Source organism: Agelaius tricolor, unplaced genomic scaffold (assembly GCF_023055355.1).
Source record: "Agelaius tricolor isolate 1412-34295 unplaced genomic scaffold, bAgeTri1.0.p SCAF_33, whole genome shotgun sequence".
NCBI lineage: Eukaryota > Metazoa > Chordata > Aves > Passeriformes > Icteridae > Agelaius > Agelaius tricolor.
Genome location: NW_027269293.1, coordinates 5381546 through 5398597, shown reverse-complemented (window position 1 = coordinate 5398597; position 17052 = coordinate 5381546). Strand labels below are relative to the sequence as shown.

At 54.9% G+C, this 17052-nt stretch overlaps 2 protein-coding genes across 2 annotated transcripts; both read right to left on the bottom strand.

The window, feature by feature from the left end:
- Positions 1–512: 512 nt before the first annotated feature.
- Positions 513–14982, bottom strand: LOC139602370 (bone morphogenetic protein 2-like). The gene is made up of 10 exons (XM_071452190.1): positions 14851–14982; positions 8598–8751; positions 7445–7623; positions 6852–6910; positions 5748–6394; positions 3618–5488; positions 3366–3502; positions 2805–2927; positions 2243–2441; positions 513–1883 (listed from the first exon to the last, which is right to left on the bottom strand). The coding sequence occupies exons 6-10, from the start codon at positions 3874–3876 to the stop codon at positions 1477–1479; spliced, it is 1125 nt and encodes a 374-aa protein (XP_071308291.1). The 5' UTR covers positions 3877–5488; positions 5748–6394; positions 6852–6910; positions 7445–7623; positions 8598–8751; positions 14851–14982; the 3' UTR covers positions 513–1476.
- POLE4 (DNA polymerase epsilon 4, accessory subunit) lies at positions 14573–16870 on the bottom strand. The gene is made up of 4 exons (XM_071452192.1): positions 16555–16870; positions 15666–15750; positions 15330–15371; positions 14573–14999 (listed from the first exon to the last, which is right to left on the bottom strand). The coding sequence occupies exons 1-4, from the start codon at positions 16768–16770 to the stop codon at positions 14986–14988; spliced, it is 357 nt and encodes a 118-aa protein (XP_071308293.1). The 5' UTR covers positions 16771–16870; the 3' UTR covers positions 14573–14985.
- Positions 16871–17052: the final 182 nt, after the last annotated feature.

The window sequence follows — 17052 nt, the reverse complement described above, 5'->3', positions numbered from 1 at the left end:
AAGAGACTTGGAGGAGCTGAGTGCTCTGGCAGGGACAGCCACACTCCTACTGAGAGCTGGACTGCAGGGGACAAGGGGGCTGTGCCACTAGGTGTGAGGGGACCCCTGCCCTGACCACCAGCACCTTTATCCATTCCCCAGTAACCCACATTGATCCCACCCTCTGTACACCTCCCCAGCACTGACCTGACCCCACAGCCTTGGGCGGCTCTGGTTCCACCTCATTTCTCTTCTATGAGGAACGTTCTCTCTGGGCACAGCAGTTTCCTCTGACCATCTTCCCCCAGAGCTCTCCTGCCCCACTGTCCTGGTTTCAGCTGCAATATTGTTCATTTTCTTGGCAGGGGCTGGTACAATGCTGTATTTTAGATTCAGGGTGAGAATATTCTTGATCACACACTGGTCTCTCAGCAGCCAATTGCTGCTAGGAGACAGGCTGGGCACAGATCAGTGGCTGCTGAGCAACTGGGTATTGGGCATCATTTGTCTTGGGGTTTATGACTCCCTCCTTTTGATGTCTCCCTTTTCATTACAAATATTGTTAAATATTACTGTATTTTATTTTATTTCCATTATTGAATTTTCAGTTGGGTGTCTCAAACCAAACGTTTTACCTTTTCTTCTGATTCTCCTCCCATCCCACCAGGGTGGAGGGGGAGGCCAGTGAATGCATGGTGCTTAGTTGCCACCTGGGGTTAAACCTCAACAGCCACCACTCACCCGCCCCCGCAGCATCATCTCCAGGCACCTCTATAGATCCCCCTATCCCACCCCAGATGCCGTCACCATATTCCCCCAAGCACCCCTATCGCCTGCTCATCTCCCTGCACCCCCAGCTGCAGGCTGATGGTCCTGAGATCGTTCAGCTTTCAAGGAATGGGGACACCCACCCCATCCCCTTGCCCCGGGAGACTGCATTGCAGCCGGATCTTCATCCCTCCATGTGCACCCCCTTCCCTGTGCCTGAGAGATGTCTCCTTGCCCTGTTCCCAGCAGCAGTTCAGAGTCCACAGGCAGCCTTTGGAGAACAGCACTTTAAATAGTTGCTCTGAATTAATTTTACAAGTCACAGCAATGCAGGAATGTACAGACATTTACAGGACATTGTACAGGTGGTTTCTGTCATATATTAGTGCTCTTGTTATATACATATAGTACAGCCCACAGGAGCCTTTGCATGGGCAGAGACACTCATGGCCCTGCACAGGGCACCCCAAAATGGAGCTGCTGCCCTGGGGCTGCTGGTTCACAAGGGCTCCTTCGGGTTGGCTTAATCAGAGCTTGGCCCTGAGCCTTCCTTGGCTGGCCCTGTCAGGGGGTGACACCGTCCTGGGCAGGCCCAGCACCCCCTTGCTTTGCTCGTCCCGGTCTCTTTTAGAGGGTTTGTGGGACAGAGACCCCACTGATGTTCCGGAGGGAGCGGGTGCAGCCCCACTGCAGCCCCTGCAGGTGTTTCCAGCCCCTGCTCCTCCTGCTTTAGTGGCAGCCACAGCTCCCAGCCACCATGTCATCGTACTGCTTGAGGACCACATTCTCGTCATCGTCGAAGTAGAGGAGGTTGATGGAGAAGAGCTTGTCGGGCACACAGCAGGGGCTGCTGACGCCCTCGCTCAGCTTCAGGGCGTTGATGATGGACTGCACTGTGGCATGGTTGGTCGGCCGCATGTTCTCGCCCAGAGGGAAGGGGCAGGAGCCTTTGCAGTGGAAGGCGTTATACCCCCGTGGTGAGATGATCCAGCCAGACCAGCCAATCTCCTCAAAGTCCACGGACAAGGGATGCCTCTGGCAGGGCTGGAGCCGGCCCAGCGAGCGTGTACTGCGTGACCTGCCCAGCTGGGGCACCGGCATCTTGGCAGGGAGATCGGGAGCCTGAGGCGTTAAATCTGTAAGAAAGGAGCATCCGATGTCATTGGCCACTGCGTGAGCCTGGGTGGAGGGAAAAGATACTGCAGCCCCCTCAGCCACCCCTCCCCACAGGTTTTGTCTGCAACCCTCTGGTCACAGCCTGTCACCAGCCCAGACAGAGCCAGCAGGAGGTGACAGCCTCAGCCTCACGGCCAAACTCAAATCCAGCTTCACATTTGCAAGCAGGCAACACCCCTGAGCAGGCTACACCAGAAAGGAAAGAGCCTCTCCTAACAGCAGGGAAGGAGGTTTGGATTTGAGGAGCCCACATGTGTGGAACACCTCCTGAGAAGGGATGTTGGCACCGAGGGAGTCGTGCCAGGCGTGTGGGACCCACCTGGGAAGCCGGCTGTGGGCAGCGACGCTCCGCGGCGCCCATCGTCCGTGAAAAGCACCAACATGGGCTTCTTGCTCTCGTGGTGGCCCCGGCCAGATGCAAACTGCAGCGGTGGGGGGTCAAGTGGGCCCCCCCCCAGGCTCTGGACTGTCACCAGCAAACCCTGGTTGCTGCTTTCATCTTCGGTCCAGTCGCGAACCTGGGGAGCCAAACCAGTGTCACCATGGACCGAGACAGGCACTGCGCTGGTGTCCCCACAGGCAGGTCCCAGGCCAGCAGCAGGACATAGTGAACCGGGACCCCTTGAGGCCACACTCTGTGTGCCATGGGAAGGGATTGCTCTGGGGCTGCAACACAGGGGACACTGTGGCAGGAGCCAGCACCAGCACACCCTGCTGAGCAGTGAGACAAGTTCAGGGAAGGATGAAGCAGCCCCGGGGCTCTTGGCAGGAATATTTCCTCCCCCTCCCAGAGGATGTATTCCCCCCATATCACTGCAGAGACTGCAGACAGGAAACTACACTGGAGCCTGAAAGCTGAAAACAGAGGAAAAGTGACTCACAGCTGGCGTGATGGCAAAGACCTCCCAGCCCGAGGTTTGCAGTGAGACAAGCCGTGCTGCCAGCAGCTTCTTCCCTCCAGGGGTGTCTGGCTTGTCTTTCTCCAGCACCTGGTACACATTGACCTGGGAAAGGCAAAGGTGGTCACCCCGGTGTATTCTGCCTGAGGGGTTGACCCTGGACAGAAGTGTGGGGGGAGATGGGGAGTTGTAAGCATGGATTTGTAACAACCTTGGTGTGCCTTTGCTGATGTTTGCACAAGCCAGAAGGATATTTAAGAACCTGCCACAGTTAAATCATCGTGATTATCTGTGAAACATTTGTTCAAGTGATCCTAGAGCCAGGCTGTGTTCCCACTGCAGGCAAGTGACCACAGTGTGCCAGTGGCACCCCTGGGCACAGGGTGGGAAATAGCTCCATTCCTGTCCCCATCCCCATCTCCATCCCTGTCCCCATCTCCATCTCCATCCCTGTCCCCATCCCCATCTCCATCCCTGTCCCCATCTCCACCTCCATCCCTGTCCCCATCCCCATCCCCACCCGGTCCCCATCCCTCTCCTCACCTGGCAGAAGTGGTGCCGTTTGGGCCCCTCTGTGACCCTCGGCCAGAGGCGGAAGAGGTGCAGCTCTGCCGTCAGGATCTTCTCGTTCTTGGCCACGCTGGAGAGGACGAACAGGAACCGCATCTCCTCGCTGTGAGCTGGAAAGAAGGATGTGCTGAGGAGAGGAGAACCAGGGGCGGCACCGCCACCGGCCGCGTTCAGCCCCTCCCCACAGACGCATCCCAGCACCACGGGGACGACCCCCGCCCTTACTTTTCTCCAGGAAGCTGCGGACGGTGTTGCCCTCCAGGATGTCAGGGTTCTTGGTGACACCATCCGCGTTGGCGACAGTGTTGAATAGATCCACCATGTACTGGGGCGGCTGCTTGAAGTGAGTTGGAGGGGCTGGCGGGTCTTCCATGCCAAAGACTTCCAGGAGTTTTTTCAGCGCCTCAGCCCGCCGGATGGCCACGCTGGCTGGGCTCGGGCTCGCCGTGTGGGCCAGGGCCAGCAGCAGCACAGTCCGCAGCATGGCTCTGTGCTCGCTGTGCCTGCACAACTCCCCCGGCCTCCCCGGCGCTGCATTTATAACTCACTGGAAAGCTGGACTGGAGTGAAATATGCACAGGGGCAATCAGGAGAGTAAAGAGAGCTAATTGCCATGCTAACAAGGTGAGAAGCCCGGCTCCCGGGCCCCCTGCATCAATTAGCCCCAGTACACAAGCGGGAGGCAGGACGGCTCACCAGGCACTCCCAGGGCTGCCAGGCAAACGGGGCTCTGGGGCCACCAGCCCCTCGCCAGGGCCTTGGCTGGGCTGCATTTGCTCTCCGTAGGAGACTAACTGGATTTTAATGATGGCACTAATGGGACAAATCGGAGGACCTTTGTGTGGAGGAATGCAGCCCATCAAGATGAGCATCCCCTGCCCGGGCCGGTTCTGCCCCTCTCGCAGCCGTGCTGAGAGCGAGGATCGGGGCGGGGGCTCAGTGCCACCCTGGTGTCCCCACACCATGTCCCTGGCAGTGTGCAGGGTGGGGGCAGCCCAGGCTGTGCGTCCCGCCAGGAGCCGAGGCCACGGGGCAGAGCAGGTTCCAGCAGGGGACCTGGCGGTGCTGCGGCCCCGGGCTCTGTGTGGGCTCACACCGCAGCAGCAGCAGCAGCACCCTAAGCCAGCTCTTTTTTTTTTTTTTTTTTTTTTTAAAGAGACTATTGGCTTCCGGGGAATTAAAAGGCATTTGCTGCTAATTCCTGAATACTTGAACTTTACGAATATCCGGGTAGTGGAATAAAAGCGAATTCTTTAAGTCTTATTCCATAATCACACAGAGAAACTAAGCTGGTGCAGGTGGACATGACACACGGTACAGCTGCCATGGGAATCAACGGAAAAAAATTAGCATTAATTAACTAATTCATCAACTGGCTGAAGCCCTGCTAGGACCACCTGATGGGAGACAAGGTGAAGGCTAATGTCCAGCGGTGCCCACAGTTTATTCCAACCCAGAGGGCTGCTAATTATGCAGAACAGGCACTGCGGCACCGACTGGCTGGAGTTAATGGCGAGAGGAAACTATCTGTATCCCCGAGATGCTTTCCCTCCTCTTCCCAGCTCACCAGCAGCATGTCCCACAGGATATCTGGGGGTGCCTGCAGAGGACACAGCTCTGCCCCAACACGCTCAGCTCCCGGTTCCCTCTCCTGTCTCCGGCTCCACAGTTTGCAGCCGGGAGCAGCCAACTCGTGCACCCCCAGCCCGTGTCAGACGGCTGCATCCTCCGGGAATGCTGGATGCGGAGGGGCCGTGGAGCTGCACAGCGGAGCCCCAAGGACCTGCAAATTGCCCACGATGTTTATTTTACAAGCTGCAAAACATTTTGTAGAGGGTTCATTTATACCCGCTGGTTAAAGTAGCTTTTATTAAAAAAAAAAAAATAGCCTTCTCTCATTTACATATCCTACAGACAGTCTGGCGGGGTCTCAGGAGCCCCACCCGCAGCTTGCAGCCCCGCTACACCCGGCACTCCCGGATGGCAGCGACCGTGCGGACTCGGTCCGGAACCTGTGTCTGTCAGAGCCGTGAGAGGCACCGCGCCCCGGGGCAGCTTGTGCCCAAACCAGGCATTCCTCTCCGTCTTGGAACTCCCTGCAGTTAGAGAAAAAACAGTGCATCCCCAGTACAGCCCCAGTACAGCTCCAGTACAGCCCCAGTACAGTCCCAGTGCATCCCCAGTGCAGCCCCAATGCATCCCCAGTGCATCCCCAGTGCAGCCCCAATGCATCCTCAGTGCAGCCCCAGTGCATCCCCAGTGCAGCCCCAATGCATCCCCAGTGCAGCCCCAATGCATCCCCAGTACAGCCCCAGTACAGCCCCCCAGTACCCCCCGGCCCCCCACATCCTGGACCTTCTATTCACACTCAGGAGAAGGGCAGATGCTCTGGAGTAGGATGGGGGAGAAGGGAGGCAGCTTTTTCCTACAGCATTTGTTCCTTACTCCTGGAGTAACTCCACTGTCACCTCCCCCTGGCTGAGCAGAGCAGCTCTTTCTTCCTGCATGGTTTGATTTGCTTCCCTTTGCATGCAAAGAATCCCAGAATGGTTTGGGTTGGAAGGGACCTTAAAGCCCTTAAAGCCCATCTCATCCCAACTCCTGCCATGGGCAGGGACAACTTCCACTGTCCCAGGCTGCTCCCAGCCCTGTCCAGCCTGGCCTTGGGCACTGCCAGGGATCCAGGGGCAGCCCCAGCTGCTCTGGGAATTCCATCCCAGCCCCTCCCCACCCTGCCAGGGAGCAATTCCTTCCAAATCTCCCCTTTCCCAGTGGGAGCCATTGCCTGGCTCCTGTCCCTGCAGGCCTTGTCCCCAGTCCCTCTGCAGCTCTCCTGGAGCCCCTTCAGGCCCTGCCAGGGGCTCTGAAGTGTCCCTGGAGCCTTCTCTTGTCCAGGTGAGCACCCCCAGCTGTGCCAGGCTGGCTCCAGAGCAGAGAAGCTCCAGCCCTCAAAGCACCTCCATGGCCTCCTCTGGCTCCAACAGGTCCATGTCCTTCCTGTGCTGGGGACACATATTCTTTATGTCTACAATCAACACACAGTCCTGCTCCTTCAGCCTGAAACACCTGCCTGGACCCACCCTGCCCCAGCAACCCTCTGCTCTTCCTGCCCCACAGCTTTGCCAGCAGGTGGGGGACACAAGTGGCACATTCCAGGCTGCAGAAGCCACTGGCAGGATCTGTGTCTGCTGTCCCGGGACACCGCAGGCTCTGCAGCCACCTGCCCAACTCAGCCCCATCGCAGCAGGTCCAGCTCTCCCCCCGGCACGGCACAGCGTGGGGGGTGAGCTGGGGGTGCTCCCCAAACCCTGCTGGGGTGGGTGAGCTGGGGGTGCTCCCCAAACCCTGCTCCGTGTTCCCCCACCCGGGAGCCGCAGATGCGTTGGGTGAGAGGATCGGGAGCAGCTCCCACCTGGCCCGGGTGCGGATGTGCGGATGGAGACCGGCAGCTGTGCTTACCTAAGCAAGCAGGGATCCCCCGAGGAGCAGCTGCCCAAGCACCTTCCCACATCGATTTCCTGCAAAGATTTGCAAAACAAAGGCACAAAAATCCCCTGCAGCACCTCAGCAGGGACACCTCAGGACCCTCCACCCTCCCTCCAGCCTCAGGCTCTTCATTCATCCCCAAAGAAGGGCAGAAGCAAGGCACAGCTGGCAAGAAGTATTTTGGGGGCATAGCAGTGGTTTTGAGTCAGAAACCCCTGTGCACAAAGGTATACTCAACTAGACAGTCAGGTCTCTGTTAAACTGAAGACATACCTAACAACTAAATATTTTTAAAAATAAATATCATTGTTTCTTAGTTACTTTTTTAAAGAAATCCTCACTCCAAAGAAAAAAGCCATTTGTTCCCTTATGGCCCTGACACATGCACAAATTAGTGGCAGCACAATACATTTTATAGCATAAGAGAATACAAATGTGAGGGTTTTACCACTCTAGTTTGATGCTAGTGTGAAGCTGCCGATGTTAGAGCATCACCTAGGAGCTCAAACCCCACATGAGGGCCCAGCTGAGCCCACCAGAGAGGAGCCAAACCCTTGGAAAGCCACCTTGAGCTGTTCCTCCCTGTGTCCTGCAGAGCTCTGGACAACTTCATAGTATTCCACCTGGGAGACACAATTGCATTTTTCCTTCATTTAGCAGTTCTCCGGGGTCTAAACCATCTCCCCACCACGTGGGTTTTTGACCAGAGCAGTGCTGAATTTTGTGGGCACACAGAAAAGTCCATCTGCAAGGAAACAAGATGGAAAATGAACTTGGAGCTGCACCCGAGTTTCCTGTGGCAGCAGCTCAGACCACCCAGCTTCAGGCATCCAGCACCCACTGGGTGCCAAAAGGCTGTTCTCTGTGTCAGGGTCCCAGCTGGGAGTTTGAGGCTCATTCCTTCACCAGCTCAGGGCCTTAGTGGTAGGTTTTGTTCCTCCATACCAGTTTCAGACCATGAGGAAAGGGAGGTTATTGTGGGTGCAAGTTGTGACTGCTGTCCCTGATCCTGTGAAAGCCCCAGCTGTGGGGAGTGAGCACATTATCTCTGAGAAAAACTGTATTTGAACACAAAATATTGATGGCAGCACTTTTTCAGAGCCACACTCTTACACCAGGGATGAGGGAATGGGATTTAGCATTAACTCATTCAGCAGTTCCCTCTGGATTTGCCAGGGACTGTGCCCTGAATGGGCTTCTCAGATGCTGGAGCCAGGGTCAGGGGCTCTCCTGGAGATGCATTCCCCAGGCATCTGCACAGGTTTGCTCTGAATGGGCTCCAGGTGTGGCATCTGCCACTGTGGGGAAGGGAAGGGAAGGGAAGGGAAGGGAAGGGAAGGGAAGGGAAGGGAAGGGAAGGGAAGGGAAGGGAAGGGAAGGGAAGGGAAGGGAAGGGAAGGGAAGGGAAGGGAAGGGAAGGGAAGGGAAGGGAAGGGAAGGGAAGGGAATGCCCCAGTTCTGGCGTGTGGGATAAAGGAAGGCTGGTAGCAGAGGGTTGGAAGGGGGAGGTGGACAATGAACCCAGCTCTGGGGGTGCAGAACAAAATCCTGCTTTGCCTTTTCTTTCCCTATTCCAGCTTTAACTCAATGAAAAATTCCCAGGGCACTAAAGCAGTTCTGTCTGGATTTGACATTCCCGGTTTGGTTGCAGGCAGCTGGGGGAGGAGGGGGGGAGAGGGCTCTGGGTGGACACACCAACAGCCACATCTGTGTGCTCACCACCACACCAGGACATGCCACCGTGGCAGGGTGGCCCAGGCAGGGCCTCAGCAACTGGAGAGAAGGGACAAGGGTCCTCCAGCTGCAACGACATCTCCTTGGAAGGGCAGAGGCACTGACTGTCCTGCGTGGCTCAGCCTTGAGCTGATGTTCTCTGCAGAAAGAAACAATATTGTTTCTGTGCTAAATCTCCTGGCTTTTCTCCCTTCACCAAGTAAATTAGGGTTAAAAATCTGCATTGCATGAGCTAGAGGAGGGGGAGAAGGACGGCTGAGCTGATGGCCAAGTGAGTTTGGGCTCTATCTAGGACCTGGTCTTGCCCTGCCCCAGCCCTTGGGTGTACATCCTTCGGGGTTTGTTTGGCTCCTGGCTTTGAACGGGTTTTGAGAGTTTCCTGCCCCCTCACAACTACTACAGCAGCTGCTGGAGGGGATTTCTTTGTTCCAGGATGGAGCTGTTTCCAGGGGAAGGAAAAGTGATTTCTGAAAGCAAGTATCTCTGGGTGGGACACAAAATGACAATGGATTTCTGGACGTCAGTGATTCTGGGTGAGATTTTAACATACTCCTCCAGCCCCGTCCCCCCACCCCCGCCCCATTCCTCTGATGATTCCAAATTTTTACCATGACACTGAAAGTATCAGCCCGACTTTATGCGGGAAGATGCAGAAGGAAAGTGCAGAGACTGCCCCAGGGCAGAGGCGAAGCTGGCGGCCAGTCCACATTTGCCAGCCCTGGGCTATTACTGTGACTGAGATTCTCCCTCCCCACTCCATTAATTCCCCTCCCCGGGGCAACATAATTGTCCAGCACCTTCCACTAACACGTCTGGGAAGTAAATGCTGATTCTCCCAGCTCTGGAAGAAAGCACTTCACGCTGCCTAATTGCCTTTTCCACTTGCGGCTGGATAAGCAGCAGCTGCTGCAGCTGTGCCGCCTCCTGCGCTGCCCAGGAGGGGACCCGGCCTCAGGCAGAGCCACTCCCGGCCCCTCCAGCTCCCGGAATCGTGGAATGAATTCCCGGGCCCTGCGCTGCTCCCTGGGCTCAGCTCAGCGCTGCCGCGGTCTCTGTCCCTCCCTAGCGGCGCTGCCACAGCCCGGCCGCAGCAGCTGCCGGGAGCTTTGAACGGATTGGCTTTCAGAAATGCCAAAAAATTACATCAGCAAATTCCAGGACAGTGGAATTTGTCAAACAGTTGTGGTAAATCATTTCAACACCACTTTCAATTCTGATAAAATCAGTTCATCTCCACTGACGTGTCTGGGTTATTTTATGGGTGAACTCACGAGACAGCTCACCAGCTCACAATGAATGAGTTCAGCTTTGTCCCAGGGGGAGGTTTTCACCCATCTGGAATGATTTCTTTTGGAATCTCCATTTCCAAGTGATTTTTGAACCAGCAGTGTAATTCACTGGTACTAAAAGGGCATTTTAGAGTGTCAGTAAGGAAATTGAATTTTCCAGTGCACTGTTTCCAGCAGAGCTTTTATTATCAAGTTGGTTTCCTTGCTTTGATTGGGAGGGTTGGAGCAGAGACCCCCGAGGTCCCTCCCAGCCTGGGTTACTCTGATTCCATGCTCTCTGGCTAGAGGACATTTCCCTGTATATGAGGTGCCTGTATCTCCATCCTCACCCGTGCACACAGCAGAGAATTATCACTGTGTTTGCAGACCTGTGTGGTAAAGGCCCAGCAACAGGAAACTCAACCCCAAGACACAACCCCAATACTGCCAAAGGCAGGGGCTCTGCTCAGCAGACTGGGTGCCCTGAGCTTGGACACTGGTGCTGGTCACACAAGAGGGCTTGTTCCCATATTCCCAGAGGGACGGAGGGAGCAAGGGAGGAAGAGGAGCTCTCCCCGCACAGTAGGTTGGGTCAGAGCATTTCCCCAGGTTAATTGTGACCTCCCAAGGAGAGTCTGGAAAGGTTTTCAGGGCCAGGAGCCAAAGCCATCCCTCAGGGCAGGTGCTGCAGTGGCAGACCTCTACCACCCCCACCTCCCTCAGGCCTCCGAGGAGCTGGAGCCACCACCCAGGTGCAGCTCACAGCACCCCCGGGGCAGGAACACTGGGCTCTCCTCTGCAGCACAGGGCAGGGCCAGGGGACACACCCACATCAAAACACTGCTTGCATACCTTTTATGACAAGTTGACCCACGTGGTTGACCTAGGAAAGCCAGTTGATGTAATCTTTTTTTAATTTCAGTAAAGTTTTTGATACTGTCTCTCCCAGGATCCTTCTGGACAAACTGTCCATCCCAGAGCCAGATAAACACATCATGGGATGGGTGAGCAATGGGCTCATGGGTCAGGCACAAAGGGTGACAGTGACTGGGGTGACATCAGGCTGGCACAAGTCACCAGTGAGGTTCTGCAGAGCTCCATCCTCCCTGTGCTCTTCAACAGCTTCATAAATGTCTTGGATGCAGGACTGGAAGGGACACTGAGCATTTTCACAGACGATGCAAAACTGGGAGGAGCTGCTGACTCCCTCAAAGGCAGGGAGACACCACAGAGAGACCTCAGGAAATCAGAGGGCTGGATCATCACCAACCATATGCAGCTCAACAAGGGAAAATGCCAGACCCTGCAAGTGGGATGGGGCAGCCCTGGATGCAGGGACAGACTGGGAATGAGAGGCTGGAGAGCAGCGCTGTGGGAAGGGCCCTGGGGGTCCTGGTCAGGGGCAAGTTGGATCTGAGTCACTGCTGGGCCCTGGCAGCCCCAAGGGCCACCCTGTGCTGGGGGCACCAGGCCCAGGGAGGGATTGTCCCACTCTGCTCTGCCCTGGGGCAGCCTCACCTCCAGTGCTGGGGGCACTTTGGGCACCACGAGATCAGAAGGACCCAAAGCTGTTGGAGAGTGCCCAAAGGAGAGCAACAAAGATGGTGAAGGGCTTGAGGAGGAGCCATTTGAGGAACAGCTGAGGGCACTGGGTCTGTTCAGCCTGCAGGAGACTGAAGAGAGACCTCATTGCCATTACACCTTCCTTGTGAGGGGAACAGGAGGGGCAGACACTGATGTCTCCTCTGTGGTGACAGTGACAGGCCCCAAGGGAATGGGCTGAAGGCATGTTGGGGAGCTTGGGGCTGAGTATTAGAAAAAGGTTCTTCCTCCAGACGGTGCTCAGGCACTGCAACAGGGAATGGTCAGAGCACCAAACCTGACAGAGCTCCAAGAGCACTTGGACAATGCTCTGGGGCACATGATGTGACTCTTGGGGATGGCTCTGTGCTGGGCAGGGAGTTGCACTTGATGATCTCTGCAGGTCCCTTCCAACTCAGCATATTCTGTGATTCTATGATTACATTTTCATCATTATTTATTCTTCTAAAGTTGGTGTCTCTGGAGCTGACAAGCTGTCACTGCTTGTAACAGCTCTTAATTTGGCTAATTTTATCATTCCTATTGTACACAAGAAGCTGTTATTTGGCAAACACTAAAGGTTAAATTTGTGCAAGTGGTGCTCTCGTGCACTGAAAAATCCTAAGAAACCTCAGGGAGTAAAACTGTTGTGTCCTTACAGCCACTGCAAAGGGGAACAGGGCCCACAGACTGCTGCTGAACGCCACAGACTTTTTTCTGATGAACAAATGGAGCTCCCTTCTACTTCATCTGCTTTGTCTACTTTTACAGGGCAGCTTGTTGTTTACCTACTGATAGCACTTACAACATCAATTCTGGGAAGCAAAAGCCTGAAGTTGCCCTGAACTTATGCAGCAATAAACAGGGAATTCAAACACAGGATCAACCATGGTGCAGCTCAGGGCCAGGGAACTGAGCCCCTTTGTGCAAAGGAACAGACCCAGGGGTCAGGCTACTCATCAATTCCTGTGCTACAAAAGATGTTTTAAGTGTTGGATTATCTGGGCAACAGGTCCCCAGCATATTTCTGTCCTTAATCCCCCAAGGGAAAAGCCAGTTGGAAAACTCCAACATAAAAAAGCCAAGGGATGGGCAGGATGTGAGTGTGGAAGCATCAAGAATCTTGGTTTCTGGAGGGTGAAGGGGAACTCAGAGGAGCTGTAGCTGTCACATCCCTGGCAGTGTTTAAGGCCAGGTTGGACAGGGCTGGGAGCAACCTGGGATAGTGGAAGGTGTCCCTGCCTGTGACAGGGGTGGAACAAGATGAGCTTTAATGTCCCTTCCAATCCAAAAAACTCCATGATTCTGGGAACTCACCGTGCCCAACACGGAGGAAATGGCTCTGCCTCCTGCAGCAGCCCCTCTCTGCAAACAGATTCCCATGTTCCTGCACTCTGCTGACAGCTCCTGCACCTGCACTCACAAACCACTGAGCCCAGCATTACCCCAGGTACAATTCTCCCTCTTTTCTGCCTGAGCTGGGATGAGGCACTGAATGCCCAGCACAGGTCCAGCTGCTCCTTATCCTGAACAAAATGGCTGCAGCACAAAGAAGAAATTTTGTTACAGATGGACATGACACATCTGACCCTGGCTGGGTGGGCCGAACACCCTGTTTAGTTACTCCAGGAAAACACTCTGGCACTGTTTCTCTCACTGTTCATCTGCTCTCTTTATTTCTACCTTACTGCAGACCGGGGTGAAAGGAGTCCCTTCCCACAGCACAAAGGAGCTCATGGGCACTAAACCCCCAGACTCCTGCACAGCAGCTTCTGACATAAACCCCACCCTGCCTGCCAAGGGCAGTCACCCCTCTGTGCTGCTCACCGAGGAAAGCACACACCAACCACAGCAGCAGCACGTGTGAGCAGAGCCCACCACAGCCCCATAGCACAGCCCCTGCCCTCCCAGCCAGAGGCCAAAGCAGTGCCAAGGCCAAGAAGGGAAAAGGAACTTACAGGCAAAGATGGGAGCCTGCAAGAGCCCTGTGAGGATGACCCACAGCTCATGGGTCCTGCAGTGCTGCACCCTGGGAAGCACAGGAAAGTCTCCAGTCCCTCTGACACATATACCTGCCCTCCCTGGCAGGTGAGAAGGTGAACAGCTCCGAGCCACACAGGCTCCCACATCCTGGCCAATGTCCCGATTGTGATCTGAACAAGCACCTCGGCCCTGGGAAATGAGCATCTCTCCCACATGATCAGGATTGTGCTCCCAGCTTGGATCAGGCTCTTAGCAAACTTCTAAGTGTTTCTTGGGAGCCACTGGATTTGCTGACAGCCTGGGGAAGCTCCCTTGAGGGGTCCTTGTTCTTATCACCACTTCCAAACTAATTTAAGTTTGTGGTGACTGGGAGCCACTCTCAAATACCCTCATTGGAAAGAACATGCATCCTTCATCCTCCTTCATCCCATTCAATGGTTTTATCTGGGGACAACCCACACCAAGCAGAGTCAGAGCTGGCACTTGGACAATGTTGGGAACACAGCAGGACATGTCCCAGCAGTGACGGCAGCATGTCCCCCACAGCCACACAGTTCTGCTGTAAACTCCAGGTAGGAAAGCTCCAGTTAAAGTGGGAAAGCTCCAGTGACCAGAGTCCTGGCAGTGCTGCTGCCCATGTGCTGCCAGGGCCTCTCAGACAGGGCTGGTGGCAGCAGCGCTCCTGAATAAGGATGGACTCAGCTCCTCACCAAGAACTCAGGGTCTGTGCACCAACTCCTCCAGGCACAGGGCAGGGAACAGATCCAGGGCCCAGGGAAAACGTTTTGCCAGATTCAGGAGTGAGAGCACACAAGGGAACAGTGATGGCACATGGACACTCCCCTGGCATTCAAAATGAGGTTTGGGGAGTTGGGTTGGGTTTTTTTCCTACAATTACTTACAAGTGCAACAGTCACAGACACTTAGAGAAGCTGCACAGCCCTCGGGCCAAGCCGAGCTCCCCTGCTCATCCCCAGCTCCTGGAGGATAGCTGGGTTTCTCTGGAATGGATGCCTTGAGAAAACAATTAGCAAAACCAAAATGCTAGAGAAGGCATCCTATCAAAACTAAACCATTTCCCACCAGGCTACAGGAACCCCAGCCCAGAGCAGGAATCAGCACAGCTGCTCAACAGCAACAACATCAACAATTTAATTGTGTTAAGAGACAAACATATTAACAAAATCCACATTTAAATAAAAAAAATTCCTTGTGCCTGGGCACCTGAGCCAAGCCACTCTCTGTTCACAGCTCCGTGGTGCTGCAGAGTATCCAGAGAGGCTGGGACTGCTACTGGGAGTAACTGCTGTGTAACCTGGCCAGAGCAGAGAGCTGCACGGCAGCCACATGGGAAGGGACATACAAAATAGTTATGAAAAAATATCCATTTTAAATAAAGAACTTACAACAACTTCAACTTTATAAAAAATATCATGGTTGCCATGTCTCAATTGTAGGAATTATTTTTGAACTCTCAGCATCCTGTTTTCCATCTCACACCACCTCTGCAGTCTCTCCAGAGAGCTCTGTTTCTGTCCAGCTCAGTCCAAAGTACCTGAAAATGAAAAAAACACATTAAAGTCTCAAGAATTAGAAGTGCAGTTCTGTGAACAAATAAATCTTGTTTACAAATTGGCAAAAGAAAATGCAGTAACTTTAAAGTTTAAGCAAATCACACATGAGTAAAACCAAATCCAGCAAAAAAAAAACCCAACTACTGCACGTGCCTCAGGGTCCAGCTGAGCCATTCCAGTGCTCAGAGGGGCTCTACAAGCCACACTAGGAATTACTGAGGATGTGGAAACAGAGAGCTTTGCAAATTATTCAGTTCTTTCTCCCCTAAGTAGATTATTACACAGAATACTGAAATCAAGTAGAAACTCACCTTCCAAAAAAGCAAATTCATCAATAGCTTCAATGGCATTATCTGAAAAGCAAATTGAGAACAATCAAAATACATAAACCAACTCCATATTTGCATCTGTTTCAAACTGCAGCATTTGAAATTACATAAGAGCACAGTGACCAATTTCAAAAAGATTTATTTGTTTTGGAGATGGTGTGTGAAATTATTAGTGTAGTCTTTAGTAGAAGTTTTTCTCCCCCATCTTCAGGGAAAGAAAGAATAAATCCATAATTACTTCAGCACCTCCAGACAGGTGGACAAATCCCCCATTGGAGCAACCCTTTGCTAAGAACAGCACAGAATATGCTCCCATACCCAGGTCTTTTCTTTGCAGTGTTTTCCTTTTTCCTTGCTGGGCATACACATAAGCATCTTTGGCTATGGTTTCAACAAACAGCTCCTGGAAGGCAAAACAGGACAGGTTCACACAGGAGAGGAGAAAGAGAATATCCTGAGAAGAAAGAAAGGTCCTACAAGGCTTCAGGATTAGATCAGAATCTTCATCCTAACATTACCATTCCTAGTAAACAGGTCTGAAAATACCAAAGGAAATGGCTGGACAGTGACGCACAGGACAAGCAGTGAGGGAGAAAGCAGGGAAGCTCCCACATTCTCTGGGAGACCCACTCCACACCAGGGGCTCCCAGGGCACCTTCTGAAGGGGGAAAGGTGTCCTGTGCTCAGGAGATGAATCATGGAATCCTTCAGGTGGAGAAATACCTCTAAGATCATTGTGTCCAACCACCAGCCCAGCACCACCTCCACGTTCACCCCCATCCCATGTCCCCAAGTGCTACATTTTTTGAACAGTTCCAGGGACGGTGACGGCCCCGGGGAGCCTGTGCCAGAGCTTGACAACTCTCTCCATGAAGGAATTTTCCCAATATCCTAAACCTCCCCTGGTGCAGCCTGAGGCCATTTCCTCTTGTCCTGTGCCTTCCTGCTTGGGGGAAGCGACCCACCCCGGCTGTCTCCTCCTGTCAGGGAGTTGTGCAGAGCCACAAGGGCCCCCCTGAGCCTCCTTTTCTCCAGGCTGAGCCCCTTTCCAGCCCCCTCAGCTGCTCCTGGAGCTCCAGACCCTTTCCCAGCTCGGGCCGGCCGCAGCCGCCCCGCGGGTCCCTGAGAGAAGGAAAAATCTCCTGGGCAAGACCGAGCAGCATCCCCGCAGCGACCCAGGCCCAGGACCCGCGGGGCCGCCCCTCACCGTGGCCCGCGCCAGCACGAACACGGCCTCCTGGCTGGCCAGGGTCACGTCCGGGTCCGCCTTCACCAGCGCCTTCACCCGCGCCAGCGGCAGCCGGGCCAGGCGGGCCGGACCCGGGCCCTGCTGCCCCGCGGCCGCCGCCTCCTCCCCGGGCGCCGCCGGCTCCGCCGGCCCCGGCCCCGGCCCTGGCCCCGGCACGGCCGCCGCCGCTGCCATCCCGCCCGAGCGCTGCGCCTGCGCGGGGCCGCGGGGCCGGGCTCGGCGGGGCCTCGCTGCAGCCTCGGCCGGGCCCCGCAGCGCTGGCGGCCCCGAGCACGGCCCCTCCTCCTCCGCTTCGGGCCGGCGCCAAACAGTGGCTCATCTTCCCCTTCATCCCAGCCCCACACACGGCCCCTCATCCTCCCCTTCACCATGTCCCCTAACACAGCCCGCACAGCCCCATCCCGGCCCTCCCCACCGACGGCCTCGGTGCCTCCCTGCCACCCCCGTGGCCCAGCA

Coding starts and splice junctions, on each gene's coding strand:
- LOC139602370 (XM_071452190.1), bottom strand. CDS start 3,876: ATGCTGCGGACTGTGCTGCTGCTGGCCCTGGCCCACACGGCGAGCCCG. Junction 3,503..3,617: donor CCGCAGCTTCCTGGAGAAAA/GTAAGGGCGGGG, acceptor CCTTCTTTCCAG/CTCACAGCGAGGAGATGCGG. Junction 1,884..2,242: donor GCCCACAGCCGGCTTCCCAG/GTGGGTCCCACA, acceptor CCTTTCTTACAG/ATTTAACGCCTCAGGCTCCC.
- POLE4 (XM_071452192.1), bottom strand. CDS start 16,770: ATGGCAGCGGCGGCGGCCGTGCCGGGGCCAGGGCCGGGGCCGGGGCCG. Junction 15,751..16,554: donor TCGTGCTGGCGCGGGCCACG/GTGAGGGGCGGC, acceptor TTTGCCTTCCAG/GAGCTGTTTGTTGAAACCAT. Junction 15,372..15,665: donor ACTGCAAAGAAAAGACCTGG/GTATGGGAGCAT, acceptor TTTGCTTTTCAG/ATAATGCCATTGAAGCTATT.